Source organism: Oncorhynchus tshawytscha, linkage group LG03 (genome assembly GCF_018296145.1).
Source record: "Oncorhynchus tshawytscha isolate Ot180627B linkage group LG03, Otsh_v2.0, whole genome shotgun sequence".
NCBI classification, from domain to species: Eukaryota; Metazoa; Chordata; class Actinopteri; order Salmoniformes; family Salmonidae; genus Oncorhynchus; species Oncorhynchus tshawytscha.
In genome coordinates, this window is record NC_056431.1 from 45042268 (window position 1) to 45063300 (window position 21033).

At 42.7% G+C, this 21033-nt stretch overlaps 1 protein-coding gene across 6 annotated transcripts in view; it reads left to right on the top strand.

Annotated features, from left to right (window-relative positions):
* osbpl6 (oxysterol binding protein-like 6) overlaps positions 1–21033 on the top strand; it is a 61919-nt gene that overhangs the window by 16824 nt on the left and 24062 nt on the right. For all 6 annotated transcript variants that reach the window (XM_024414186.2, XM_024414191.2, XM_024414190.2 and 3 more), the window contains exon 2: positions 15630–15932. In XM_024414186.2, coding sequence (XP_024269954.1) covers positions 15777–15932 — 156 coding nt within the window. In that variant the 5' untranslated portion in view covers positions 15630–15776. The remainder of the gene's footprint in view (positions 1–15629; positions 15933–21033) is intronic.

The window sequence follows — 21033 nt, forward strand, 5'->3', positions numbered from 1 at the left end:
TCTGGTGAAGGAAATGCAAATACACAAGTAACATCAATGGTAAAGCACTGCGTCGTTCACTTTTTATTTGTTTATTTTGTCCTTCGTTGTCTGTTTTGGCTAATAAGGTCTGTCCCATTAAGGGGATTCAACGATCACTTTTCATAATGGACCTATTGGATTTGACGTCCTTGGGAGCAGGCAGCGTTCAGTAAATAGTCAACACCTTTTCAACAGCTGGAGAGAGGAGAGACAGTATTTACACAGCTGTATTACTGTCAATCCATGACACAGGAAAGAGATGACGGTTTGACGAATAAGATCTTTTTGAAAGGTATGATTTATTGTAGCTCTGTAGAGTGTAATCGCTTCTGCAGCATTTCTCTTTGTTATTTTAGCTGATGTTGTTTTTTGGCCATTTTGATTGGGTTTTAAACCGAGGGAATACAATGTTTTGGACATTCAAATGCTGACAAGTTAAAGATAGTCATAGAAAATGTATAGATTCTATGACATTGGTTTTTGGTTGAACCTCGACTCACGTTGGTTGAGCGCCCTCCACTTTCCTGAGTTGAGATTGTCTTAAAGACATCCAGTTTTTTCTGCATGGTGTTTTTAATAAAAATTCTAATACAAATATTCAAAAAAAGATTTTGGGATGATGAAACTTAAAATGACTATAACCAGATACAAAGTATGTAAAAAAAAAGATAATGGACCTATGTATTTCTAAATAAGATCATCTTTGAGAACTAACGATCACCAAAATAAAAACTAGACAGTCAGGGAGAATCTAAAATTCCAGGAGTATTTTTGTCATGGAATTGGGTCCCTATTGATTGTGTTATAATGTTTAAGTCACTCAGATAGCATAAGAACACGGCATAAGCCATTGCAAAATGTGTAGAATTGCAGGAAATTAGCTTTAAAACTTGCAATTCTTTCAGCCCCATGTCAAAAATGTGCCGAATTGCAGGAAATGTGATTTAAAACTGAATTAGTTTTTCTTAGATCCATGACAAAATATGTAGAGTTGCAGGACATTTGCTTTAATACAGCAAACAATTATCTCCACGCCCCGCCAAGACCACCACGTAAGCCCCATTTTAATCCAGATAAAAACCCTGGAACTATGTGAGGACAAACTCCCACTATTGGTGGAGAGGACTAGCCATGACTTCTCTGATGTGTTTCTCAGTCTGTTTCTTCTTTGTCAGTGTAAATGCCTCCGAAGAAAGCAGTAAGGCTGCTTTATTCTTGGCAAAAGATCTGATCTGATTGGTCAAAATACCAATTACTGGCAAAAGATCAGAATCGGGCCGCCTGTGTAAACGCAGCCAATGAGACTTGCATGCAAAGAGATTCTTGGGATTTTTAGCATGCTGTGTTATCAATGGACATTGTTTGGTGACATTTCTCCTCGAGTCAAAATAACCCAGAGCTAAGCCCTGCTGGGAAACTGATGTTTGACTAGAGTCTGTTAACAATATGCTAGACACAAGTATCATTCATTATCCCTGCTTAGAGCTGAAGGCATTCTCTTGACCAGTGGTACACACTGTACAAAAGTGACAATGTAAATCAAACACAGGCCACACTACAAAAGTACACAACCTCAAACAGGAACCAGCTATTTGAAATGTAATCATTGTATGTTTTTCCCTGAATCAGGCGAATACCTAGAATTTGTTGAGAAGTTGAGCTACAAGGATAGGGCTGACTCAATGTCAGGGCAACTTCCTCTTCAAGCTAAATATAACATAGCTAGCTTTCTGTATGCACAAGCTAAGCGCCTGATGTGATGTTCAACAGTTTTCAGTGCAGAGGATGTGCTGACTTCTGTTGTTGCAGAAACATTAGCCTATTCAATCAGCTCAGAACTTCTGTCTCCAGACTAGCCTCCAAATAGTGGCCAAATATATCATCATTCAAATGGTCATATGTCTACTGAGTGCATTGCATACCAACTTAAAAAAGAGAAGCTACCAAATTATTATAATTTCTGAACTCAAAATGTCACATCTTCACAGTGTTTTAGCAGTGAATTTTGTAACAACATTTCTGGGTGTGTGTTGTCTTTTGTAGTGTAGGGCGGCCATATTTTTAAGTGGTAGTAAACATGTTTTTAGAATTTACAATACATTTTAGCACATTTATTGATAAATACAGAAATATCTCATTTACATCAGTATTCACACCCCTGAGTCAATACTTTGTAGAAGCACCTTTGGCAGCGAGTCTTTCTGGGTAAGTCTCTAAGAGCTTTCCACGCCTGGATTGTGAAACATTTGCCCGTTATTCTTTTAAAAATTCTTTGAGCTCTTTTGATCATTGCTAGTCAACCATTTTCAGGTCTTGCCATAGATTTTCAAGTAGATTTAAGTCAAAAATCACTTGGCCGCTCAGGAACATTCACTGTCTTCTTGGTAAGAAACTCCAATGTAGATTTGGCCTTGTGTTTTAGGTAATTCTCCTGCTGAAAGGAGAATTAATCTCCCAGTGTCTGGTGGAAAGCAGACTGAACCAGGTTTTCCTCTAGGATTTTGCCTGTGCTTAGCTCCATTCCGCAATCCTTAACGATTAAAAGCTTACCCATAACTTGATGCACCTACCACTATGCTTGAGAATATGGAGAGTGGTACTCTGTAATTTGTTATCTTGGATTTGCCCCAAATATAACACTTTGTTGTTGTTGATCCATCCTCAATTTTCTCCTATCACAGCCATTAAACTCTGTAACTATTTCAAAGTCACCATTGGCCTTATGGTGAAATCCTTGAGCGGTTTCCTTCCTCTCTGGCAACTGAGTTAGGAAGGAAGCCTGTATCTTTGTATTGACTGGGTGTGTTGACACACCATCCAAAGCGTAATTAATAACTTCACCATGCTCAGAGGGATATTCAACGTCTTATATTTTTCCAATAAGTGCCATTCTTTGCGTGGCACTGGAAAACCTCTCTGGTCTTCGTGGTTGAATCTGTGTTTGAAATTCACTGCTCGACTGATGGACCTTACAGATAATTGTATGTGTGGGATACAGCGATGAGGTTGTCATTCAGAAATCATGTTAGTCATTTGCATGGACTGCAATAATAGTGTTTTTGTGACTTGTTAAGAATTTTTTTACCCCTGGACCTATTTAGGCTTAACATAAAAAAGGGGTTCAGTACTTATTGACTCAAGACTTTTCAGCTTTCCATTTGTAATAAAAATGTAACAAATAAAAAGAAGCATAATTCCACTTTGACATTAAGGGGTATTGTGTGTGCCAGTAACGACAAAAATCACAATTTATTCCATTAAATCCAGGCTGTAACACAACAAAATGTGGAAAAGGTAAAGTGGTGTGAATACTTTCTGAAGACAATGTATATTATATACTGAACAAAAATATAAACACAACATGTAAAAGTCCCATGTTTCATGAGCTAAAGTAAAAGATCCCAGAAATTTCCCATACGCACAAAAAGTTTATTTCGCTGACATTTTGTGTAAAAATGTGATAACGTCCCTGTTAGTGAGCATTTCTCATTTGCCAAGATAATCCATCCACCTGACAGCTGTAGCATAAAAAGAAACTGATTAAACAGCATGATCATTACACAGGTGTACCTTGTGCTGGGGACAATAAAAGTGCAGTTTTGTCACACAACACAATGCCACAGATGTCTAGAAGTTTAGAAGGAGAATGCAATTAGTATGTGGACATTCCTGCAATTAGCATACTAACTGGTTTTCTGATCCATTCCCCTACCTTCATTGTGCTTTTCTGTATTCCCAATTATGTGAAATCCATAAGTTAAGGCCTAATACATTTTTTTCAATTGACACATTCCCTTATATGAACTGTAACTCAGTAAAATCTTTGAAATTGTTGCATGTTGTGGCATTTATATTTTTGTTCAGTGTATATTTCTTACATATTGTTGTACAACAGGCGATGTTCCATGTCCTATCTGTGCCCAGAGACGATAGTCACAGTAACAAGATTTAAGAGATTAAACTCATTACTAATCAAGTCTAGGAAGGAGAGCTTCCAACAAGCACTGTTGTGACATCCAATGCTGCTTTTTTGTAGCTGTCTGTTGCCACGCCATCTAGACAGGGATAGACTGCACATCACCTGTATGCTACTCATTCTTTGCATGCACTGCACTGGTGGTGTTTTACCATGAAATGCATTTATCTACAGTAGTCCGATACTCTAAATGTCTTCTTCCTAGACTGATGAGGAGGAAGGGATCCGTTAGAGAGACATACTTTTCTGAATAGGCTCAGGTTGTGTCTGGGCTTAGTTCCTAGTTGGTTAAGGACAGGGGCTGGTAACATAGATCAGACTGTGTGTGTAGTACAGTATGTTCATGAGAGAGAGCGTGGGGGGGGGGTGGTGAGACCAGGCTACAGATGTATCCTGTTGTTGAAATAAGGAATCCTCCTGAATCAGCTCTTTCCTGTAAGAGCTAGGCCTACACTCACTACTGTAACTATGGAGTAAGGTTACACAGAGAGAAAGTGGTAATCAGGCCATACATAATAAAAAACATACCCTGTGTGAGGGAGCAGTTTGGAAAAAAGTCCACTGATTCTACCCTGCCAGCGTGTCTTTTTACACAGCCAGTTATTCGGCAGGTAGCCTAGCGGTTAGGAGTGTTGGGCTGGTAACTGAAAGGTCGCTGGTTTGAATCTCAGTGCTGACTAGGTGAAAAATATGTCGGGTGTCTCAGGATATGTCTGGGAGATGCCAAAGACATTTTTTTCCAATTCGCACATTCGTATAATCCACACTTGTGCATGTGTGAAATAGGACAAATGTAAGCACCCACCAGTTATTATCTACTGTACTTCTATATCAGATGTAGTCCTACCAGTCGTCTGTTTCTGTCTTTTGGTTTCAGCCACTTCAGAGGAGAAGACTCCTATTATGTCTTACGCTGCATGCTGTGAGATAGAAAATGAAACCCAGAAATTCCGCTCTAGTCCTCAGGGTGCAATTAACCTGAACCGTGTGTCCCTCTCCCTCAGCCTACGCTAGATCAATACTGAGGCAGGGTGACAGCTATCTCACACAATGACTCTGCACTTACACAATACTTAGGTGTCAGCATGCCTGGAACTATGGACAGACTGATGAGAGCTTTTTTTTTTTTTGTCTGGTCAGCTGAAGATGGATCAGCCATGTTTGTATGGAATCTCTTACAGTATGTATGGTGACTTAGGTGATGTAACCATTGCATGTCAGATGATTATACTGACTGTTCATTCCATATCCATTCAAAACATATCTAGGCCTAACAATTGTTAGAGCTAGGTTACATCCTAGACTAGTTTGCGTTCCAGACCCTGCGTATACACTGTGTCTTGCATTGATTTGGTAACCCCGCCCGATTTGGCGTCATTAACGAATGTATCATAAGGGTAATTAGAATGGAAGCAGAGGGATTTATGTTGCCTGTGGGATCTGGGATGGCTAGTTTTCCCGCTGCAATCGAGACGCTGTCATGAATGAACTGAACACACAGCGATCTGCCACACAACAGAACTGAATCGTATACAAGGTGGAGTGGACAAGAAATGTTAATTGGGTGTCGTGTGTCTCTTCTCATCTCTGTCTGTGAGACAAGGGCGATGGGAAAAACCTCAGGCATGCATCACTGAGCCAATTATACTGGGTGAGTTTGCTCTTCGGCTGGGTGAGAGACCGAGATATGCAGAGTAGGGATAGGAGGCCAGACACCATTGCACTGCTGGGTGGAATATGAGTGAAATACAGAGCCGAGCAGAATTGAGATGTCACCTTTCTCACCATAACAAACATAAAAATTAAAGAGATTCTCCGGTACGTTTGTGTACTTTTTAGACAGTAAAATCAAACAAATGTAATTTGTCACATGCGCTGAATACAACATGTGTAGACCTTACAGTGAAATGCTTACTTACAAGCCCTTAACCAACAATGCAGTTTTAAGAAAATACCTAAAAATAAGTAAGAGATATGAATAACAAATAAATAAAGAGTAGCATTAAATAACAATAGCAGGGCTATATACAGGGGGTACCGGTACAGAGTCAATGTGGAGGCTATATACAGGGGGTACCGGTACAGAGTCAATGTGGAGGCTATATACAGGGGGTACCGGTACAGAGTCAATGTGTCAATGTGCGGAGGCACCGGTGTCGTGGTAATTGAGGTAGTTATGTACATGTAGGTAGAGTTATTATTATAAGTGTCTATGCATAGATAACAGAGAGTAGCAGCAGCGTAGCAGCAGCAGTTCAGTAGCAGCAGCAGTAGTTCTGAAAGTAGCGCTCACGAGCAAAACGTGTTCCCCGACTATTGAGTACTATGTCACATACAGTGGGGTCCGGAATTATTGACACCCTTGATGAAGATGAGCAATAATGACTGTATGAAATAAATAATTCCAATACTGAGCTATATTGTATGCAAAAAAAGAGGGAAATTATAGCTCTGAAAAATAGATTTTGTTTAACAAGTAATGTTTTGGTTTTTTTAAGGGTAGGGGTCATAATTATTGACACCCCTAAAGATTATTATAAATAAAGTAGTCAAAAGTTTAGTATTTGTTCCCATATTCCTAGCACGCAATGAATACATCAAGCTTCTGACTCTACAAACTTGTTGGATGCATTTGCAGTTTGTTTTGGTTGTGTTCCAGATCATTTTGTGCCCAATAGAAATGGGAAGTAATGTATTGTGTCATTTTGGAGTAACTTTTATTATAAATAAGCATATAATATGTTTCTAAACACTAATACATTAATGTTGTACTAGGGCTGGGTGGCAATGTTGTGCAGATACTTTTGCACTACCGTGCAGATGAAATATCTGAGTTTTCCTCTTTAGTTAACACTATCAAAGTTTTGCCCTACTGTGGGAATAGTGCTCGAATCAACTCAATATTAGTCCCTTCCAATGTAACATACTGAAACAAAACAAACTATGCAAAACTAACTGATTTTATTTATTTAACTGCATTGACAGGCACGACTCAGGCCCGTACTCTACACAGACCGTTGTGCCATAACCAATTAGAGCTGCAGTAGGCCTATTTGCAAATAGCCATGGCCATGTATCTGTGCCATTCAATTTGAACTGGACTGTGTTTACAGCGTGAGCGGCCGTGAGTAGATGCGCTTGTTTTGAGATGCGCTTGTTTTGAGATCAAAGCGAGAGCTATCTGTAGCCTCCTGTGTACATTTGTTCATATTCTTTGCTAGTTAGTGAGTTATTAGCCCAGTTACAGCTAATTTCTAGTCAGCAATGTGTGAGTGGTTGCTTCCTACAAGAGCACAAAATGTGTGCGTTTCTAGCCATCTTTGAAAAGCTCGCCAGGTAAAGAGCTTTTTTTAATCTTAAAGGGGCAGTGTTGTATTTTGAGATGGTCTTGAATAAGTTAAGTAGCCAATAGGCAGAGGTTAGCATAATTTGCCTGATTCTCTGTAATAATAATTAATTGTATTTTGTAAAGTGGCTTCTTGCATCAAACAACACACAACATTTACAGTCATCTCCTTCTCTGAAGGACAAGTGGATAAACAGGTTAATGTCAAACCCTGCATGTTTTTTTCAAAAGTCTCATGGAATGTAGGCCTACAATGAACACCACAATGAACACCACACATTTTCTGCTACTGTAGGCTGAATGATAAAACAGCTATTTCCATGTTAAAATTGGATGCATTTTCTACTTGGCCGCTGTTAAAACTGGAACTTAAAGCGGGTACAGCTTCAGTGTTGTAAACGCACGCAGGAATTTGCACAGAATTTTCACAATGTTCAAATTGTGAAAATGTGTCTCAACATTTTTGAGGGAATATTGCTGGAGGGTATGCCATGTTTGACTATATACCGGTATTGATGCACAGACCGGTTTGGGTTTTTACTTTACCTTCTATAGCTGTATTTAAATGTTTGGTTTGTTAAATGTGATACACAACTCCAACTTGTAATGTCCAATTTTATAGTTTATACTCCATTTGTAGCCAGACCTGACCCGCTTGCTTACAGCTGAACTACGGTTGAACAGACTTCCTGTGTAAATTAAGACACCGCAGAGCCGGCATGAGATATGTCTTGAACATTTGACCTCAATCCAGGGATAAGGAATGTGTTGTACTCCGAATTGTCCAATTATCCCAGAAGCTTAAACGACTGCTTGTTTTTGAGGAAACTGCTGTTTTCTTCCTCATGCTAGCTAGCAGTAGCCACAGCAGCCATTATAAAATGGAACATTGCGTTGAACAACAAATCAAATGAAAGTTTATTGGTCGCTTACACAGATTTGCAGTTATCGCAGGTGCAGCGAAATGCTTGTGTTTCTAGCTCCAACAGTGCGGTATTACCTAGCAATACAAAACAATACACACATGATCCAAAAAGTCAAAAAGAAATTCATAAATATCAGAACGAGCAATGTCAGACTCCGGAATATATACAAAGTGCCTTCGGAAAGTATTCAGACCCCTTAACTTTTTTCCACATTTTGTTACGTTACAGCCTTATTCTAAAATGTATTAAATAAATAAAAATATGCACACAATACCCCATAATGACAAAGTAAAAACAGGTTTTTAGAAATGTTTGTCATTGTCCTGTTGAAAAACAAATGATAGTCCCGCTAAGCCCAAACCAGACGGGATGGCGCATCACTGCAGAATGCTGTGGTAGCCATGCTGGATAAGTGTGCCTTGAATTCAAAATAAATCACAGACAGTGTCACCAGCAAAGTACCCTCACACCATAACACCTTCTCCTCCATGATTTACAGTGGAAAATCTGTTCACCCACGCCACGTCTCACAAAGACACGATGGTTGGAACCAAAAATCTCCAATTGGGACTCCAAATTTCCACCGATCTAATGTCCATTACTCGTGTTTCTTGTCCCAAGCACATCTCTTCTTCTTATTGGTGTCCTCCAGTAGTGTTTTCTTTGCAGCAATTCAACCATGAAGGCCTGATTCACACGGTATCCTCTGAAAAGTTGATGTTGAGATGTGTCTGTTACTTGAACTCTGTGAAGAATTTATTTGGGCTGCAATTTCTGAGGCTAGTAACTCTAATGAACTTATCCTCATCAGCAGAGGTAACTCTGTGTCCTCATGAGTGCCAGTTTCATCATAGCCTTTGATGGTTTTTGCGACTGCACTTGAAGAAACCTAAAAAGTTATTGAAATGTTCTGTATTGACTAGGGTTGCAAAGGGTCGGAAACTTGCTGGAAATTTTCCATGGGAAGTTAAACCAGGAAAAGTTGGGATTTTTGCTTAAATTCATCCAAAAAGCTGGCTTATAACAGGGAACCATTTTTTTGTGCGATATACATAAGGCAATTCTAGGTCTTGTGGCATATTTTGGTTAAACTATCCCCAATTTAATGGAATTGCAACCCTCTGCATGCACAGTGCATTCTTCCATCATATGTGCAGTGCACGCTTCCATCACATGTACAGCTGATTCTCAAGATCTTGCACACTAATGAGATGCTATTGAGCCCCCACTATTGCACTGTCTGAGCCAAGGACTACATGCTTTCTGGTACGTTTTGATTACAATACTGGGTGGGGTGAATATATTATATGACATACATGATTTTTTGTTAAGTAGCCTACAGAGAAGTGAGTTTAAATCATTTCTAATTTGTTAACAATTTCTGCTAGTTAGATTTTGGTACGATGTGGGTTTTGGCTTGCTTGAGCCTGCTAACTGCGGAGTGTTAATTCACCTGTTTCCATACATGTTTCATTAAAAAAAAATGCGAGTTGTTTAATCTAACTGCTTAACTATTTATCTGTACATGGAATTGTATTTTTTTTTTTTTTTTTACTCATGTTTTTCTAATCTTTACAGGAAAATGCCAAAGGCACTATCTGATGTGTGGAGACATTTCACTGCAGCTAATGTAGAAGGAAAAGCTGTGTAAATTTGTAAACACTGTGCCAAATACACTGCTCAAAAAAATAAAGGGAACACTAAAATAACACATCCTAGATCTGAATGAATGAAATATATTTATTAAATACTTTTTTCTTTACATAGTTGTATGTGCTGACAACAAAATCACACAAAATGTATCAATGGAAATCAAATTTATCAACGCATGGAGGTCTGGATTTGGAGTCACACTCAAAATTAAAGTGGAAAACCACATTACAGGCTGATCCAACTTTGATGTAATGTCCTTAAAACAAGTCAAAATGAGGCTCAGTAGTGTGTGTGGCCTCCACGTGCCTGTATGACCTCCCTACAACGCTTGGGCATGCTCCTGATGAGGTGGCGGATGGTCTCCTGAGGGATCTCCTCCCAGACCTGGACTAAAGCATCCGCCAACTCCTGGACAGTTTGTGGTGCAACGTGGCGTTGGTGGATGGAGCGAGACATGATGTCCCAGATGTGCTCAATTGGATTCAGGTCTGGGGAACGGGCGGGCCAGTCCATAGCATCAATGCCTTCCTCTTGCAGGAACTGCTGACACACTCCAGCCACATGAGGTCTAGCATGGTCTTGCATTAGGAGGAACCCAGGGCCAACCGCACCAGCATATGGTCTCACAAGGGGTCTGAGGATCTCATCTCGGTACCTAATGGCAGTCAGGCTACCTCTGGCGAGCACATGGAGGGCTGTGCGGCCCCCCAAAGAAATGCCACCCCACACCATGACTGACCCACCGCCAAACCCGTCATGCTGGAGGATATTGCAGGCAGCAGAACATTCTCCACGGCGTCTCCAGACTGTCACGTCTGTCACATGTGCTCAGTGTGAACCTGCTTTCATCTGTGAAGAGCACAGGGCGCCAGTGTGGATGTCGGGCCCTCATACCACCCTCATGGAGTCTGTTTCTGACCATTTGAGCAGACACATGCACATTTGTGGCCTGCTGGAGGTCATTTTGCAGGGCTCTGGCAGTGCTCCTCCTGCTCCCCCTTGCACAAAGGCGGAGGTAGCGGTCCTGCTGCTGGGTTGTTGCCCTCCTACGGCCTCCTCCACATCTCCTGATGTACTGGCCTGTCTCCTGGTAGCGCCTCCATGCTCTGGACACTACGCTGACAAACACAGCAAACCTTCTTGCCACAGCTCGCATTGATGTGCCATCCTGGATGAGCTGCACTACCTGAGCCACTTGTGTGGGTTGTAAACTCCGTCTCATGCTACCACTAGAGTGAAAGCACCGCCAGCATTCAAAAGTGACCAAAACATCAGCCAGGAAGCATAGGAACTGAGAAGTGGTCTGTGGTCACCACCTGCAGAACCACTCCTTTATTGGGGGTGTCTTGCTAATTGCCTATAATTTCCACCTGTTGTCTATTCCATTTGCACAGCAGCATGTGAAATTTATTGTCAATCAGTGTTGCTTCCTATGTGGACAGTTTGATTTCACAGAAGTGTGATTGACTTGGAGTTACATTGTGTTGTTTAAGTGTTCCCTTTATTTTTTTGAGCAGTGTAATTTGTGAAGAATGCAACAAAGATGCAGAATCATCTGGCCAAGTGCATAAAGTTCCCCCAGCGCTCACAACAAGCAACCTGACAAAAGTACCTCTACTTCTATTTGAGGTGAAAATTATGAATCATACACCTTATCGATAGCTTGTATTCTACAAGAGCACAGACACAAAGGGCAACAGACACACCGGACTCTACATTGCAGATGAGCTGAAGGCAGTCATCAATGACCTTGGACCACAGTAGGTATTTGCACTGGTGACAGACAATGCTGCGAACATTAAGGCTGTTTGGTCTGAAGTGGAGGAGTCCTACCCTCACATCACACCCATTGGCTGTGCTGCTCATGCATTGAATCTGCTCCTCAAGAACATCATTTCACTGAAACAATGGATACACTCTACAAGAGAGCCAAGGAAATGGTTAGGTATGTGAAGGGTCATCAAGTTATAGCAGCAATCTACCTCACCAAGCAAAGCGAGAAGAATAAGAGCACCACATTGAAGCTGCCCAGCAACACCCGTTGGGTGGGGAGTCTCCAAGAAAATTTCCATATCACAGTCTGCCGATATGGACAGCCCCATCAAGAGGATCCTCCTGGATGATGAATTTGGGAAGAGAGTGGTAAGCAGCCTGAAACTCCTGAAACCTATAGCAGTAGTCATTGCACGGATTGATGGAGACAATGCCATCCTATCTGATGTTCAGACTCTGCTTGCAGATGTAAGAGAATAGAAATGCGTACTGTCCTGCCCACTTCACTGTTTCTCCAAGCAGAGGAAACTGCAGTTCTGAAATACATAAAAAAGCATGAAGACTTCTGCCTGAAGCCCATACAAGCCACAGCGTACATGTTTGACCCCAAGAGCATCCTGTCTGGTGTAGAGATCAACTAGGCCTATGGTGTCATCACTACCGTGTTCCACCACCTTGGCCTGGATGAGGGCAAGTGTGTCTTGGCAGTCTGACGAAGTACACTTCCAAGCAAGGGCTTTGGTATGGAGATGCAATATGGCAGTCGTGCCAACATATCTCATCAGTCACCTGGTGGAAGGGACTTTGTGGGTCTGAGGCTCTTTCCCCTGTTGCCTCCATCATCCGCCTCAGTGTGCAACTGGCCCTTGTTTGGGAACACACAAACCAAGCACACAACAGGGTGACCAATACAAGGGTTGAAAAATTGGTGGCCGTTCGGGAAAATTTGAAGCTTTTTGAGCCTGACAACGAGCCATCATCAACAAGGTTGGAAAGTGACAGTAAAGATGAGGCCTCAGAGTCTGATGTTTAAGAGGTGGTCATTGAGGAGGTCCAGGGAGAAGACATGGAAGCCTGAAAGGAAGACAACCAAAGCTTTAGTTTCTAGACTATCATTTTACAGCAACAATGTATGTGGAAAATGAGTCAACTCATTTAATAAAAGTTCAATTCGTAACTAAATTGTTTTTAAAATTTCAATTGGATGGATTTAATCATTTGCAATTTTGTCTACTTATGATAAGGTAAAAGGTTTATGTTTCTTTCTCCATATGATATGGTAAATATATCCAATGCAAAACATCTACATTTAAAGGGTATTCATATTAATTTGCATATATATATATCCATTAATTCTCATATATTCCCGTTTAATTCCCATATATTCCCGTTAATTCCAACAAAGTTTCCACCTTTGAATATACCCCAAAATGTGCAACCCTAGTATTGACTGACCTTCATGTCTTAAAGTATATAAACTACCTTGTCACAACACAACTGATTGGCTCAAACACATTAAGAAGGAAAGAAATTCCACAAAATTAACGTTTAAGAAGGAACACCTGTTAATTGAAATGCATTCCAGGTGTCTACCTCATGAAGCTGGTTGAGAGAATGCCAAGAGGGTGCAAAGCTGTCATCAAGGCAAAGGGTGGCTACAGTGCCTTGCGAAAGTATTCGGCCCCCTTGAACTTTGCGACCTTTTGCCACATTTCAGGCTTCAAACATAAAGATATAAAACTGTATTTTTTTGTGAAGAATCAACAACAAGTGGGACACAATCATGAAGTGGAACGACATTTATTGGATATTTCAAACATTTTTTACAAATCAAAAACTGAAAAATTGGGCGTGCAAAATTATTCAGCCCCTTTACTTTCAGTGCAGCAAACTCTCTCCAGAAGTTCAGTGAGGATCTCTGAATGATCCAATGTTGACCTAAATGACTAATGATGATAAATACAATCCACCTGTGTGTAATCAAGTCTCCGTATAAATGCACCTGCACTGTGATAGTCTCAGAGGTCCGTTAAAAGCGCAGAGAGCATCATGAAGAACAAGGAACACACCAGGCAGGTCCGAGATACTGTTGTGAAGAAGTTTAAAACCGGATTTGGATACAAAAAGATTTCACAAGCTTTAAACATCTCAAGGAGCACTGTGCAAGCGATAATATTGAAATGGAAGGAGTATCAGACCACTGCAAATCTACCAAGACCTGGCCGTCCCTCTAAAGTTTCAGCTCATACAAGGAGAAGACTGATCAGAGTAGCAGCCAAGAGGCACATGATCACTCTGGGTGAACTGCAGAGATCTACTGCTGAGGTGGGAGACTCTGTCCATAGGACAACAATCAGTCGTATATTGCACAAATCTGGCCTTTATGGAAGAGTGGCAAGAAGAAAGCCATTTCTTAAAGATATCCATAAAAAGTGTTGTTTAAAGTTTGCCACAAGCCACCTGGGAGACACACCAAACATGTGGAAGAAGGTGCTCTGGTCAGATGAAACCAAAATTGAACTTTTTGGCAACAATGCAAAACGTTATGTTTGGCGTAAAAGCAACACAGCTCATCACCCTGAACACACCATCCCCACTGTCAAACATGGTGGTGGCAGCATCATGGTTTGGGCCTGCTTTTCTTCAGCAGGGACAGGGAAGATGGTTAAATTGATGAGAAGATGGATGGAGCCAAATACAGGACCATTCTGGAAGAAAACCTGATGGAGTCTGCAAAAGACCTGAGACTGGGATGGAGATTTGTCTTCCAACAAGACAATGATCCAAAACATAAAGCAAAATCTACAATGGAAGGGTTCAAAAATAAACATATCCAGGTGTTAGAATGGCCAAGTCAAAGTCCAGACCTGAATCCAATCGAGAATCTGTGGAAAGAACTGAAAACTGCTGTTCACAAATGCTCTCCATCCAACCTCACTGAGCTCGAGCTGTTTTGCAAGGAGGAATGGGAAAAAATTTCAGTCTCTCGATGTGCAAAACTGATAGAGACATACCCCAAGCGACTTACAGCTGTAATCGCAGCAAAAGGTGGCGCTACAAAGTATTAACTTAAGGGGGCTGAATAATTTTGCACGCCCAATTTTTCAGTTTTTGATTTGTTAAAAAAGTTTGAAATATCCAATAAATGTCATTCCACTTCATGATTGTGTCCCACTTGTTGTTGATTCTTCACAAAAAAATACAGTTTTATATCTTTATGTTTGAAGCCTGAAATGTGGCAAAAGGTCGCAAAGTTCAAGGGGGCCGAATACTTTCGCAAGGCACTGTATTTGAAGAATCTCAAATATATTTTTATTTAACACTTTTTTGGTTACTACCTAATTCCATGTGTTATTTCATAATTTTGATGTCTTCGCTATTATTCTACAACGTAGAAAATAGTCAAAATAAAGAAAAATCCTTGAATGAGTAGGTGTTCTAAACCTTTTGACCAGTAGTGTATGTACTCCTTGTAAAACATGTCAGTGTAGATCCCTTAACTATAATAATAAATTAGCTGTATCATTCAGCATTTCACCCAGCTCTAGACGCTACCATGATTAAGGATAATCCGTAATGAATCATCAATGATGACGTGAGAAAGTTAGAGGGTCAAAGATCATACCCCCGAGACATGCTAACCTCTCCTGTTATTGGTAATGGTGAGAGGTTAGCATGTCTTGGGGGCATGATCTTTGACCCTCTGTAACGTGCTCTCTCTCTCTCTGCTGTGTGTGCATCTTGCTAGCTGTCACTTAAATGGTGGGGTGCTGAAGCTCAATTGGCTAGAACTCGAATTGCTAGGGTGTGTAGTGTCGTTTAGGCTCTGGGCTGGATGGATGCACAACCGGAAACAGTGATGGGAGGAGGAGGAGGGGTTAACATAACGTAGCCTAACGTCTGTGTGTCATGTCTGTCTCTGTCTGTGCTGCAGATGAGAGGAGCGTGAGCTGGGGAAAGCGTGCTGCAGAGCTGCATCAGATAATGCTGTTTACCCACATGGCCTGGAGCCGCTGCTGAGGGAGGAACAGCCGAGTGCAGTCGGAAAGCCACAGAGAGGGGTGCTACAGGGAGGGAAGCCATGTCCTACCACCACCACAGGAACCCCAGCCAGAGCAGCCACCGCACCATGAGCGCCGAGGAGAGGTGCTCCACGCCCATCCACCACCACAAGGCGTCCACGCCCACACACAAAAGCGCCTCGTCCTCCTCCTCGTACCAGCGCGACACCCGCCAGGTAAGCGGCGCCCGCCTCCAGACAGACAGAGCGAGACACAGTCCGCTGCTCTGGGAACAGTGTAGTGGTGTGATTCACTCAATCGGGCTCCCCTGAGACTGTCTCTGGAGCAGCAGACAGACAGAGTGGGACTGACTGGAAGTAACAGCTCCCTGAGCTCCCTGTAAGGGTGATCACTGTGAGCTGTGCTATTATGAGGAGGTGATGACTATGCACTGTATGTAACTATTATCATTCTAGGCATTTTATGTTGTGCACTGTAGTATGTTGTAGAGTACTGGTGCCAATACCTGGCATTGTGGCTTATCTGTGTCCACTGTTCACCATGTCCTAAGTGGGAGGTATTGTAAACAGTGAATTAGAAACATTCTTTATTTTAAGGGTCAGCTTACAGGGGCTTAAATGTTAGCCCCTTTTGTAAGTGTGTGAAGAGGAAGCCTTTCTACTGTCTCGGTCTGTGAACTGAACTGCCATATCACCGTAGCCATGGAGAAACAGGACACTTATCTGGAATCTCTGACATCACGGCTTTTCCGATGGGGGGGTCGTAAATAATTCATGAGGTAGAGTTAGAAAGCCAAGGCTCGATTGGACCAGTGAACATGTGGCACGCTCTGGTATTCTGTGCTGTGTGGGAGCTACTTCTGCATTCCCGTAACCATGGGAGATTGCTCTCTGAAGAGGAGTGCTTTGGGGAGTTGGTGGAGGAATTGCGGCCTGTACAGTAGCAGTGAGGCTTGCTGCTAAATGAGAGATTTAACCCTTCCTGTGCCTCCTACTCTGTTCCCTGTCGTGCTGTACATGGTGTACAAAGAGACCTTGTGAGCTCTGCGGTCTTCTAGCCTGTTCCCTGAATTCACTCTAATCTAAACAGCATATTGATGTCCCATTCCTACTCCGCTAATTTAATGAGTTTAATTAAAGTAGCGAGCAAGGGAGGTAAGAGGCATGCAAGAAATTAGGCACTTGTCCAATTGATTCACCTTACTCGTCCTTTGTGAGACTGCGATGCCTAGAAAGGTTATTGGCTGATAGTGACTGCTGTTGTATTTCATTACTGTAGAAATTTCCTGGGTAGAGATGCTGTAGATCCAGGGAAGCACCAGAGGATTGTCTACTGTAGTACACAGCTATTGTTGTGTTGAGGCTGGAGGTGGGGCCATGTGGTGGGATTTGTTAATACAGGCTGCTCCTGTGTCCTCATTGGCTCCCGAGTTGAAAGGCGCGACCAGGTTCAACCCAGCTCATTATCGCCATCACCGTAGCGATGCATTAACTCGAGCACCAGGAGTAATCTTTTATTACTCTGTTGCCTCGTTGTTTATGTGGTTAGGGGGTGTAGAAAGAGTATGTGTGTATCAGTGTCTGTATGCGTGTTTACTGCTGTATAAGGGTCACATCCACCCTAGAGACTCCTGGGGAAGTGGTGCAGACCACAGACCCAGGGAAAAGACCTTGGTAGGCTTGGCTGGCTGCAGTGTGTTTCAGTGTGCGAGGGGAAAGTGAGTGCAGTGGCTATTTGTGGGGGAAGCCTTAATGAGATCCAGTCCCTAGGGGATCAGTGCATGTCACTTTCTCTTGTGCTGCTGACTACCGTTAGGCACTCTGGACTGGAGACTCTCACAAGTGCAATTAGAGACACCACCTGCAGTGTATAGTACCGACACACTGATTCCGCGCACATCCTACACAGTCATCCCTCTGTGTGTCTAGATAATCACCCAAACCTTTTTCTCTATGCTATAACAACCGTCTGCCGTCTCTTGGTGTGATAAGATGGTTCTGAGGCATGGAGATAAGGAACATGATGAGTCTGAAACGTTTGCTTCCCTTTATGCTTCTGTGGGGGAGCAGGGAAAGTCTTTTGATAGCAGATGACTAGTGGATTTATGGCTGTGGAGAAATCAATGACGTGATTATGAACAGCAGCAGCAGCAGATAGAGGCTGTGTTTATGGTAATGGTCAGAACACATTGATGGAAGATGAAAGGATGACGAAGCGCTGACAATATAATACATCTCCGCCATTGTCACCGGGGCAAAAGTATATCCAATGAAGCCCTTGTTTTGGGTGTCCAGACATTAAGTTCCTTTAAAAATATTTTTTGTTTAACTGGGTTATCCCATTGAGGTCAAAGCGCAATATTTCAGGGGAGGACCTGCCCAATATAATGACTTTACATTGTCAGAGAGATGACACACACCTTACCAGGGCTCTCTAACCCTGTTCCTGGAGAGCTACCATCCTGTAGGTTTTCACTCCAACCCTGTTCCCAGAGAGCTACCGTCCTGTAGGTTTTCACTCCAACCCTGTTCCCGGAGAGCTACCGTCCTGTAGGTTTTCACTCCAACCCTGTTCCCAGAGAGCTACCGTCCTGTAGGTTTTCACTCCAACCCTGTTCCCGGAGAGCTACCGTCCTGTAGGTTTTCACTCCAACCCTGTACCCGGAGAGCTACCGTCCTGTAGGTTTTCACTCCAACCCTGTTCCTGGAGAGCTACTGTCCTGTAGGTTTTCACTCCAACCCTGTTCCTGGAGAGCTACCCTCCTGTAGGTTTTCACTCCAACCCTGTTTCTGGAGAAATACCATCCTGTAGGTTTTCACTCCAACCCTGTTCCTGGAGAGCTACCCTCCTGTAGGTTTTCACTCCAACCCTGTTCCTGGAGAGATACCGTCCTGTAGGGACGCTAATCTAGCACCTGATTCTAATAATTAGCTGTTTGATAAGCTGAACCAGGTTAGTTGGAGTGAAAACCTACAGGACAGTAGCTCTCCAGGAACAGGGTTGGAGTGAAAACCTACAGGAGGGTAGCTCTCCAGAAACAGGGTTGGAATGAAAACCTACAGGAGGGTAGCTCTCCAGGACCAGGGTTGGAGTGAAAACCTACAGGAGGGTAGCTCTCCAGAAACAGGGTTGGGATGAAAACCTACAGGAGGGTAGCTCTCCAGAAACAGGGTTGGAGACCCCTGCACTATATGTTCTTTGCAAGGGTTGGCTCATAGATCCTCCTCTTAATGGACAATCCATGGGCAATCTGTGTTGGGGGGGATAAACCTGCCATCTGTTGCCCTTGTCAATGTGTGAAGTGGAGAGTACAGCAGACACACTACGTATTCCCACCTGCTCCACTATAGGTCAGGCTTCTGCCTTCTGGCACCTAAAGGTTTAACTCAGTGCTTTCTTCCCCTCGCCCTTCCTGCAGCTCTGAGTCTATCATGTTTACTACAGTGAGGCAGTGTAAAAGGCCCAAATGGCACCCTATTCCCTACACACTTGAGTGTACAAAACATTAGGGACACATGCTCTTTCCATGACAGCCTGACCAGGTGAATCCAGGTGAAAGCTATGATCCCTTTGTTGGGTTTTGATAATATGAAATATACTTATTCATGTCACTGAGGGAGAGAGGATAATGTGTAATGTTTACATTATGTCAGGATATGTTAGTGTTTGCCACCAGGGATCCTATGGGAGGGATCCTCTGGGATAAGAAGAGACACAGCCTGGGACCAAACACCATGACAGCTGTGAGTTGGGGAGGAGTGAGCACTTTGGGTCAGAGGTCAGGTCAGATGAAGAACAGGTATCACTAAGGTTCTGTCTAGCAACAGAGATGTATTGGCTGTTCAGATGTGTAGGAGGAAACTCTTCATAGGAGAAAGGGTTAAATATCAGTGCTTGTGTGAATATGTCTTTGTCTGTTCAGCTGTTCGACCCCTGGGATGAATAAACTTGGTTTAAGCTTTCATATTGTCCGTGGAGTTCTTACTCTGATATTTGGAATCTAACACCTTATTGATGCCACTTGTTAAATCCACTTCAATCAGTGTAGATGACGGGGTGGAGACTGGTTAGAGGGATTGTTAAGCCTCGAGACAATTGAGACATGGATTGTGTATGTGTGCCATTCAGAGGCTGAATGGGCAAGACGAAAGATAAAAGTGCCTTTAAACGGGGGCTGGTAGTAGGCGCTAGGCACAGAAGGTTTGTGTCAAGAACTGCAATGCTGCTGGGTTTTTCCCGCTCAACAGTTTCCCGTGTGTGTGTCAAGAATGGTCCACCACCCAAAGGACATCCAGCTAACTTGACACAGCTGTGCGAAGCATGGGAGTCAGCATGGACCAGCATCCCTGTGGAACACTTTCGACACCTTGTAGTCCATGCCCCGACGAATTGAGACTGTGCAACTTACTATTCGGAAGGTGTTCCTAATGTTTTGTACTCTCAGTGTACAATTCTCTATATTCCCTATGGGCCCTGGTCAAAAGTATTGCACTATTTAGGGAATAGGGTGCCATTTGGAACGCAGGCAGTGTTTATATTACCTCACACTGTGTTACATCTCATCATTAGCGCAGCAACAGCCCAGCCCCTCTCACACTCAGATTTATGGCAAAGCAAAACCCAAGACTGCAGCAAATGACTCTCGTCTCGTTACAATCACATCGGCAGTGATTACCAATGCCTGGCACTTAGGTTGTCTGCTTCTGATCAGCGCTAGGGTCCAATGGGTACTTAATGTGGTACTTGAATTAACATCCATCGTGATGGGGGATTAGTCACTACGGTGTGGATGTTCCTCTGGCAAATCTCAGCCTGCTACTTGTTGTTGTTTAGGTTGCAGGTGAGTTGCCGTGCTTCGCGACACAAAATCAACATGGTCTCAAGTGTTGTGGTGTCAGCATTGCCGGATTTGAGTTTGTTAGGTGTGCTTCAATACACAGCGAACATACCAAACAAGGCAGGATGTTGCCTAATGCTCAAGCAGCAGTAGTATGCCCTCAATGCGCTGTTGTTACTCTGGGAGTCCCTGGGAAAACATGTGTCAGATGAAGCTGCCATAGGAATTCTGCTTCTGCCGTGCCGTGTAGGTCTAGATAGTTATAGTCCAGATTTACCCTAATTTGTCCCCAAGGACAGTTGGTCCTTTTCCCTGCTCCTAAAGACCTTACCTGTAGTAACGGTTTGATTTCATTGCAGTATAGGAGATGAATGTAGCCTACTACACCACTGTGTACCAATGACGGTTGGTCCCATGAGCTGGTAGTTAGTTACCATTGAAAGATATCAATAGCCTGGACATTTGATAGGTTTATACTC